This window comes from Colletotrichum fructicola (genome assembly GCF_000319635.2).
Source record: "Colletotrichum fructicola Nara gc5 chromosome Unknown KSG_Nara_v1_contig07, whole genome shotgun sequence".
Lineage (NCBI taxonomy): Eukaryota > Fungi > Ascomycota > Sordariomycetes > Glomerellales > Glomerellaceae > Colletotrichum > Colletotrichum fructicola.
The window spans coordinates 70,388-79,594 of record NW_027094057.1 but is presented as its reverse complement, the minus strand read 5'-3'; the positions used below and the strand labels follow the sequence as shown (position 1 = coordinate 79,594).

Genomic DNA, 9,207 nt, shown 5'->3' with positions numbered 1-9,207 from the left:
TTAAGGGAACTGATTGCGCATGTAAATGATTCCGTCGACCATGTTGTTGCCGGAAGCAAAGCCAGAATAAGCTTCGGTAGAGCTCTGTACACCGACAGACAGGGTGCCCCAAATCCACCGGTTACCACTACCATCAAGTTCCCAGAGGGGACCGCCGGACTGACCGCCCATTGTGTCAGCATCGGTCCAGATGGGGCCAGTTGAGTCACAGTCGAATGTGCGAGGCTTCGAGTGGATGGTGATATCGGTCTGGCGATACGGGCGGCGGCCGCCGTCCTTGTCGCCCGGATAGCCAATATGGAAGAACTTAGGCTGGTCCAGCATGCTGTGGTCGGGTAGCTTAGCACCAAAGTATCCAACACGGTCGCCGAGGTGCTGATCGAGAGCATATATGGCCCAATCTCCCTTGGTATCACAGGCAGAGGCGGGTTCCTGGCCGGTAGTAAAGAGGACGTTGGTGAGCTGCGCCTCGCCGTAACGGTTACCGTTATCATAGCCCGGGGCAAAGACGCCGGGGACGCCCTCAACGTAGCAGTGCCTGGCCGTAAGGACAAGGCGGGGCCCGATCATCGCACCGGAGCAAAAGACGCCGTTGGAGAATAGCAGCCGGCCGACTGCAATAAAGGGATAGTTGGGATCGTTCCAAAGGTGGCGGTCGTCGGCGCCAATGATAAAGCGCTTGTCTACCTCGCCGGCCTCGGTTTCGGAAGGGAAAGGCGTGAATCCAGGGGCCTCAGTGGAGTTGTGGACGAGCTCATCGATGTTGAGGGTTTGGACCTTAGGGACGGCGGCGCCGGCGGGGAAACGTCGGGCGAAGCTCTCGTCGAAGCCGATGGGGTGGACTTCCTCTTCTTGTCGAACGTTCACAGGAGTGGCATTGATCTGGGAGCAGAAGGCGAGCACGGCCGCGGCAGCTGAAACCGTGAAGCGAACCATGATGTTACTTGAAATACAACTCGGGATCGGGTAATTACAAGACAAGCAGGATATCGGGGGGCAGATTGTTTGATGTCAGACTAGACTTGGTGGGGCTTTTCTGCTGAGAGACGGCTTTGATCCGGTGGGGAGTAGCTCAAATTTATACTCGTCTGTTGATGTCCTCATCTTATAGGACACCTGATGGCCAAATCGTGCAATTTTCTGGTAAGTGGGTTCGGAATACCAAGCCGGCTTGGTTCGATGCACTTTTAGGCATAAGCCATCAGCAACGAGACAGTTGTCAGCCAATCTTAGAGCTGTTTAGGCTGAATACCTAGACAAGAAAAGAACTTCAGCAGGCAGCAAGGTCTCCATGCCGATTCCCAAGCAGGCCTCAATTCTGAGTCCTCGCTAGTTGCTGGCGCATGTCTCCAGATGTAGTTTCCTTATTCGTGGGCTCTCAAAAGCTCCATCTGTTATGGTTCCATCTAATGGAAGAACTTTGGCTGCAGCTGAGAACTTTGGTAGTAGCTGAGGACTGCCGACCCGACATGATAATGTCAAAGGCTCCCCTCCTGCCCTTGGCAGGTCGGTCGGGCCTGGACCCTGCAAATTAGCGACCCCTGAAATCCTTTCGTTCGGATTCCTGTAGTATTGATCCTACGAGACAGCCTTAAATCTTTCCGGCCAACTCGTTTAGCCTGGTGCTCGTGGTGGCCAAGGATTACTTGCAGGTGTGGCTCCATAGTCAAAACAAGCATCATAGCCCGTTCAGTCATTGCCCCATTGGCTCGATAAGCTTAACGATTTTTCAGCAACTTATTCAGTTCCGATTCAAGACTCGCAATTATGAAGATGCGTACAGATGTATAATTACAGTTAAGTCTTACCTAGTTGTTTTAATATACCTGCTCCGGCTTTGGTGGCAGTCTGGTGAACCTAAAATTAAGGGTAGAGGCCGTTTAGACTTATGGTGAAGGATCATAACTGTATTGGCTGACTGTAGCCTGTACTTGCAGACGGTGCAGCCTGCAGCCAACGTCCCTCTTCAAGCCGCGAGATTCGGAGACCTAAACCGCTCAGGGTGGTAGGATCCATTGACTCCTGCCTTTTTCAGCGAGAATGTAACAACCGTGCTGACACAGTCTCGCCAAGCTTCCCAGGCAGCAACTTCGTCAGCAATAGTCAACCGATGGTACACCGAAGTTCTTTTTAAATGGAGTCCTCCTGTTATTACCCGCATTCAGGAAAAGTTGACCGGACGAAGTAGGCTCACCTGTCAGACATGGAGTTGCTTTGCAGTACTGGAGCTGAGCGGCCAATACGACATTGTGTCGCATATACGATGCCCCATGCTTAGCACCAACTCCTTGAGCTTATGTCTTGGCGAGAGCCGGGTATCATTAACACTCAAATTGAAAAGGCGAGCAAAAGTGGGAATGAAAAGTAAGGTGATAGGGCGTCAGACATCGTAAGGGGGCCGGAACGTATGGCAGAGAGCCCTCACATTAAAGGGTGCTTCGGCTTGGATCACATGCTGTAGATTGAAAGATTTTAGATGTTTTTGAATCTATCCCTCAAGCCTGGTAACAGGAATTTGGTGTGTCAGTAATGAACTCTCTGTAAAGATACTCATCTGGTAGCTCGTACCGCTTACCCATGCTCACCCCTTTGGCGCGACATTAGGGCGACGAGTGGTCTAGCCACACCTACACTTTCAAGTGGTGTGGTCATTCGCAAGCTGGTGATTTTCAACTGGTAAGCCAGGAGGCACATTCCAGCACCTCCGCATGTCCTCCCATCTTCTGCTGTCCTGGCATCCAAACCCCAACCGCTGCCCGTCTGACATCATGTGAACATATTGCATAACTGCAGAGCTCAAGAGCAACTAGGGGTAGTTCTAATGATTACAAATTCACAACATACGACTCCGCCATCGGGGACTCTCCTTACAGTCATCACGCAGCCTTGTCCAGCTAAGGTCCACGTGCTTGTCTATCAGAAGTACCGTAAAGTGAATACCAACACAAGCAGAGATATGGAATTTGATGAAGTCCGTAATGCACGCCTGAGATTAATTTGCAGACGTCCTAGAAGTACCATTCGTAACGTTAATGAAGCCTCATTTCTCTGAGACCTGAATGTTCTCATAATGCCTTGCTACTTTGAGAAGGCGTAAGTCTGATCAGAGGTCTCAATACCAAATAGGCAACTACAGGGCAGAATTTTAAATCGAAACTCCAAAACCTCACGATAGACAAGAACCTGTGTTCAAAAGAGACCGTGGTGATGTGCGCGGATGAAGATCTATTCCGTATGAAGCGCTGCCAAACCATGCTTAAGTTCAAAACCAGTTGTACATCTCATATCCCGTACGCTTCAATTGAGGAAGACTTTAGTTTGCAAAGGTACATAATGATGAAGCGAAAGCTTGCCTCGCGCTTGCCGCCAGCTTTACACCAATGTATCATCCTTCGTTATGGTGTCGGTCGACCGATGACAGAGTGCTCCAATATTGATGCTAATGAGGTTCAGTGAGCATATGACTAGTAACACGGCTTCCCCTTATACCCTGTGTCGGTTTCAGCTTGGTGGCGCTCATGATGACGATGAGCTGCTGAGGTTGGAAAGGGATGTGTGCGATAGTGGCCGACTTCTACCAGAGAACTTACATTTAAGTGCTTACACTATGTGGTCTGGGGGGAAAGGGATGACAGGCGATGATAATGAACATCAGAATTGTTCGAGGTGGAACTGCTTGATCACTTACTCGATACGTAATCTCGTTTTGCGCAATTGGCTCTCTCCAAGACAAATATATATCCAACAACCGTGCGTATTAAAACAAGGATTGTTCAAGAGATCTTGGACTCAACCAGCGAAGAAAAGCGTGTTCAAGACCCGGCATTACGACAGCGAAAATTTAAAACTCTGCAAGTTTGAGCGCAATACCCAGTTATTGATAATATCCCTGACGAGTACAGTGATAACGACAGGCGACTCATAGCCTGCTTGGGCAAGAGAGCTTGACAATAGCTGCACCCCGAGACTTTCTAATGGCGAGCAGCAATCGACGAAGTGATCAAAACAAATAACTCCCAAACCGCTAGATCTAAGCAGTGACCTGGCTTAAGATGGAGGATCGATCACCAGTGATTGAATTCACTTCGTCGCCAGTCAGCACATGGTGAGTCTTCAGTTCGAGATGGCACCCGAATGGCATGGACGCAAGCCATCGCGAAAAAGAGCTCCATGCAGCAATCGGCAGCATTCCAATGGTTATGGACGGAGCTTCGAATTTCCCCTAGTGTTGCTGACGGGAATTATCACGATAGTCATGCCATGACGAGGCATTTATGCGTGGAGTCGCTATCTTATCACCACGTCATACGGGAATTGTTCAAGCGCATGCACTCCTCGTAAGTGTAATTATCTGATGCTCAGGTAGTTTTTGAGGTCTGCCTGCTGCGCTGTGCGATCTCATTAGACTCCGCCGGCACTGCAAGACACCGTACGAAAATCGACGAAATCTGGCCGGGCTTTTGATTAATTTTCCTCTGCATAGATAGTTCTAAACTTGTTTAGTAATTCCATATACCAGGTCCACGGACGAGCATGGTCACTACTGAACGCGTCGCTCGTATGAGATCTCGGCATATGCCCTGGCAGTTTGTAAAAACAGGATTGAGTTTGTGTTTGCAGGAAACAAAACGCAATGTGCTCCAAGATGCAGGAACTTATTGTCCGCACAGATGCAACGAAGCGCCTCAATTTAAATGCAAAGCAAATAGTAGAATTGGTCCAGTGAAAGCCTTTGGAATGCGGACGTAGTTAAAAGCGGCATCGGTGATCAATTCCCTGAAGAGGCAATCATAGCCCGACGTCGGGCACTTCAGTAGCATAGCACCTTGCGGGGAAGCATCACAAAGGAACGAGTTTATTATTAGTAAGCTTAACTATATATTAAGTTGACCCCAACGAGAAACACAACAATGCTATCCCCGCACGTCAACCATCACAATCCATTCCACAGAAACGGAGCGCCGCGAAATCACAATGAACGTTGATCAACAATCACTTGTACTTGGAGATAGCGACACATCGGCTCCATGGTACACCACTCGCGTTGGCATCGATGTTCTGGAAAACGCGAGAGACATTTTGGAGACTTATGCGCGGGTTTCCCCAGAGAATGTGGAAGCCCATGTGTTGACACTGGTACGTTTCTATTTGAGCACTTAATAGAATCTGGCCTGACTGAATGGCTGGCATCAAGCGGGATAAAATCTGGAGTGTCTTCCCCTACCCATGCGTTGGCCGCTTCTCCTTTTTGGATTTCTATCTGCATCGCATGCGTCTTTATAATTCTCTTGTCAATCGACTTAAGGAACCCAACGCCAAGCATTTAGACATTGCGTGCTGTGTTGGACAGGACATACGCCAGTTAGTTTACGATGGCGTTCCTTCAGAAAACATTGTTGGCGTGGAAATTGAGAAGGGTTTTATTGACGCTGGCTACGAGTTGTTTCGAGATAACCAGTCCCTCCACACGAACTTCGTCGTAGGTGACGTTGTCGAAGATAAGGATGGTGTCCTCGAGACTATGGTTTCTCAGTTTGACTCTGCTCACCTTGGAATGTGTTTACATCTATGGGATCGGGAGGATCAGCTGAAGGCGTTGCGAAGAATTATTCGACTACTGAAGTCAGAGCCTGGTGTGGCTATTTTGGGTCACACCATAGGACATGTCGAAGGTATTGAGGTGTCCCTGGGAATGAACGGAAAGCCCAGTTTGAGGCATAACTTACGAACGTGGGAGGCCTTATGGACAGACTTGTCTGAGATGACAGGCTCGCGTTGGAAGGTTACGGCGGAAATGTACGATGATGATGACATGAGGGGCCGACTCGGCGTCACAAAGCCCTCGTGGTGGGACTCACAATGGCGGTTACTTGCGTTTGAGGTGGTTCGGGAAGCCTGAGGTATGCGGGATTCAACAAGAAGAATGCTTTCACAGCAAGTTCGCGACGTGTCTTGCCCTGTCGTTTATTCCACAGATAGATTATATTCAAACTTCGTAGTCTGAGTCCTAAATGGTTACCGAAAGAGAAGCTGCAGAGCTTTTACTTCTGTATGAAAGTTCATAGCGCGCACGACACCTTGTGGTTTTGGTAATTTAGCCAGCCTAAACAATCATGTTGTATCAGCTGCGAAAACACGTCCGCATCATTTCGCCCCGCGAATGAGATCTCCCCGCCATGAATCTCCTCGATGTTCAAGTCGGGATTAGCGGGATGGACACCAGCAGTTTCCAAAGGCCACCGGGTGGCTTACATTCAGCAGCGCGCAAGAGCATCACGTAGTTCAAGTTGAGTACAGTGTTAAATCTCCCTTATTGGGAATTGATAATTTGCTATCGGAAGAAGCCGACATCCAAATTTACATCGCCTGGACCAGTGGAAAGTGACGATGCGCTCGGCATACGTGGTGTACCGCCTGGAACAGCTCGAAGCTATCGCTCAACCAAAAATCAACCCGGACGAGTTGAAGTGAGGCCAAAGGGTGGCTGGTGGTACGCTCCTCAGGTTCCGTTCTGCTGACTTTGGGCAGCGCCCTCAAATTGTTTTGCATCTCGGACCTTCGTACATGGTAGAGGAAACTGGACGCTGACCCTGGTGGTTTTGGGCTCTTCCGTGTTGATAGGTGCGATGATGGCAATATCGCCAGCTTGGAAGAAGTGGCTCCTCGGGTTCACCCGACACTATAGTTAGGGCAGTATTCTTGATGTTTATTCAATGAACACACTGCCTGACTGTCCAACACGGGTCATGCTAGTTTACGGGCATACCCTTCGCAATGGTGCGAAAACTGATGCGAGGAATCAGCTGGCCAATGAGCTTGTTGTCAGCATTGACCATTTGTGAAGGGACTTTGTGAGTCCCGATGAGTCCTCTGCGACGCTCAATCTCGGATGAATGCCAACCAGAATGAACATGTTGTTCGGCATGTGCCTGCATCGTCTCTAATGCAGATGGTTCGCGGACATCGCGTGCATCCCCGTCGCCTTGACCATTGTTGCTCTTGAATAGAGGTTACCTGATGAGGTCTGCGAGTATCAGCTATCGTCACCTAGGATTCTACTAGCGACCCATGCAATGGGCCTGCTTACGATCAAGTTCTTCTCAGCCGAGTCTTGATCAGTCCCCTTGGGGACTGGGGCAGTGGCGCATTTGCCTCAATCTTCTAGATGTTGACGGTGCACCAAAGTGACGGCAGGGTAGAGGAGTCCGGCTGGTTGGTATTCAGGTAGGATGCGTGTGGACTGCATGATGCCTCATTGATTTCATGACGAAATCACCACGCAACATCATCTATCGAGCCCGAGATCCGCCGACAACCTCGTGGTTGACTCGGAGCGCAAGCGCTGGTTGGCCTCATCCAGCAGACTGGGGGCTGCGATGAGTCTCTGGCGTGCGTCCTCGTGGTCCTGTATCTTTCTCCTCCAAGCGGGCCATGGGCGCAGGTTCTTCCACAGGCGCTTCTTGGTCAGATAATCTCTCACGTCCAGCGGCGCGACTCTGTCGATCTTGGTGATGGGCTCCCACGTGGCTTCTTCGGGGTCATCCGAGTAGCCGACCCACTGCACCAGGAGGAAACCTGATCTCGTACCCCTCCCCCGACGGCGATGGTCAAGGATCTGGAAGACGTGGTAGAATTCGCAGCGAAGGGCCTGTTCTCGCACCTGGCGCGTGGTGAGGTAAACCTGGTGCCAGTAGTCGAGGACCTTGTTCTGATCGATGAGCTGAGCGTGCACCTCGGGGATGACGAGTTGTTCGCGGACGCCGACGCGTTTCCAGTCAAAAGTGACGCGGTATGTCTCGGGGTTCAAGTAGTGGTCGAGGATGACGGCGTCGGGGAAATCTATGAACACAATCTTGGTCAGCGGCTGCGATGGCCATCGCGACTATGCTCTATGCTGTTGCGCCAGGTTGTACACCGTCAACGGATGGGAAAATGCACCAACCTGTTTCTGCGTCGGCTTCCGGGACGCGTACGGAGAGTGGTGGGGGAGGCATAGTCTCCTGCGCCCGGGGAGTGCGGGTAGCTTCGGGAGAAACCGACGACATGATGACGGAATTGTGGCGCCGGCCGCTTGACGGCGGCGCGGGAGTCCTGCGGAACGACATGATAGACGGACCCGAACCGGAAAGGATATGGAAAGACTGGCTCCGTTGCGCAGGCTCAGGATGAAGGCTTAAGCGTTGATATCTCGGTTGGTTCTGACGGCGCGGCGTGATGGGGAAAAAACATGGAAAACAAAACAGAAATTCGAGTCGCGCGACGACAGCTAATTGGTCCAATTTGACTAGCGCATGACATCCCTGCGTGCATTGTGTGGCATGTTGCCCTCGACAACCAAGTCCCTGCCTGTTATCGTTATCAGGAGCTTAACTGTCTCTTATCGGGTATCAGCGCAAAGATTCCAGGAAAACAGAATTGGCTATTGAATTCCGTTGTCCAGGGATAGGATTTCAGGTTGTAGATAATGGGCGTGCACTTATTCCCAGACACAAATTGTCCGTCATCTTTCTTCCGAAAGAAACCGGAAACGAGTTCCGGCACACGCTACTGCTTACATCCATACCTAGTGATGTTGATGACTATGCCCTGGCACATACATCCATAAGGTACCCATCAGAAAGAAGTCCTAGTCGGACCGGCGAACGCCCGGTGTTGTATGTCCTTTGCCGGTCTTTATCTTTCTCATGTTGCTGATGGTTGTCATTCAGCGACAGATTCGAAGCATTTAATCACTTCACCGATACATTTCGAGCGAGGATCTATCGACACAAGGACGAGAGCAAACACAGACATTCCAACCATGCCGACGGTCGAGACGCAAACCTGTTCGTTCCCACCTAAACAGACCAAGGGGCTGACGCGCGCAGTATTTGCAGACTTCAAGCCTAGATTCAGTCTATACATCTGATAGCGCTATCTAGGTTATATTTGCTCATCCGCATGCGTGTCCTCAATTATTATTTAAAAATGTCATGACATAACCGAACCCAGGCTGCAAGCATTGAGACGGCAATGTAGACATGTGCACTCATGGCCAAGGCCGGCAGATGCATGTGTCGGCTTGCAGTTCAAATCGAGATAAGAGATAAGTCCTCTTGTGCGCAAGATCGTCAAAGTCCGGACATGAAAAGGCGGCCGCCGACGACAAACTTGTGAGAACCGCAGCATTTGGGTTCTGGAGTCTGGTTGCCTGGTTGCCTGCGTGCA

General features: G+C 50.4%; 4 protein-coding genes across 4 annotated transcripts; 1 reads left to right on the top strand and 3 right to left on the bottom strand.

The window, feature by feature from the left end:
* On the bottom strand, positions 1-936 carry blaSE-0 (Glutamyl endopeptidase; the record flags this gene model as incomplete). The annotated part of the gene is made up of 1 exon (XM_032023721.1): positions 1-936. The coding sequence occupies one exon, from the start codon at positions 934-936 to the stop codon at positions 1-3; it is 936 nt and encodes a 311-aa protein (XP_031879587.1).
* Positions 937-4,974: 4,038 nt separating this feature from the next.
* On the top strand, positions 4,975-5,899 carry trt5-0 (Methyltransferase trt5; the record flags this gene model as incomplete). Its single annotated transcript, XM_032023722.1, has 2 exons — positions 4,975-5,136; positions 5,195-5,899. The coding sequence occupies 2 exons, from the start codon at positions 4,975-4,977 to the stop codon at positions 5,897-5,899; spliced, it is 867 nt and encodes a 288-aa protein (XP_031879588.1).
* Positions 5,900-6,940: 1,041 nt separating this feature from the next.
* Positions 6,941-7,246, bottom strand: CGGC5_v011660 (uncharacterized protein; the record flags this gene model as incomplete). The annotated part of the gene is made up of 3 exons (XM_066152561.1): positions 6,941-7,024; positions 7,088-7,131; positions 7,174-7,246. 3 exons carry the CDS (start codon positions 7,244-7,246, stop codon positions 6,941-6,943), a joined length of 201 nt encoding a protein of 66 aa, XP_066007889.1.
* Positions 7,247-7,285: 39 nt separating this feature from the next.
* Positions 7,286-8,045, bottom strand: CGGC5_v011659 (uncharacterized protein; the record flags this gene model as incomplete). Its single annotated transcript, XM_066152560.1, has 2 exons — positions 7,286-7,839; positions 7,943-8,045. The coding sequence occupies 2 exons, from the start codon at positions 8,043-8,045 to the stop codon at positions 7,286-7,288; spliced, it is 657 nt and encodes a 218-aa protein (XP_066008032.1).
* Positions 8,046-9,207: the final 1,162 nt, after the last annotated feature.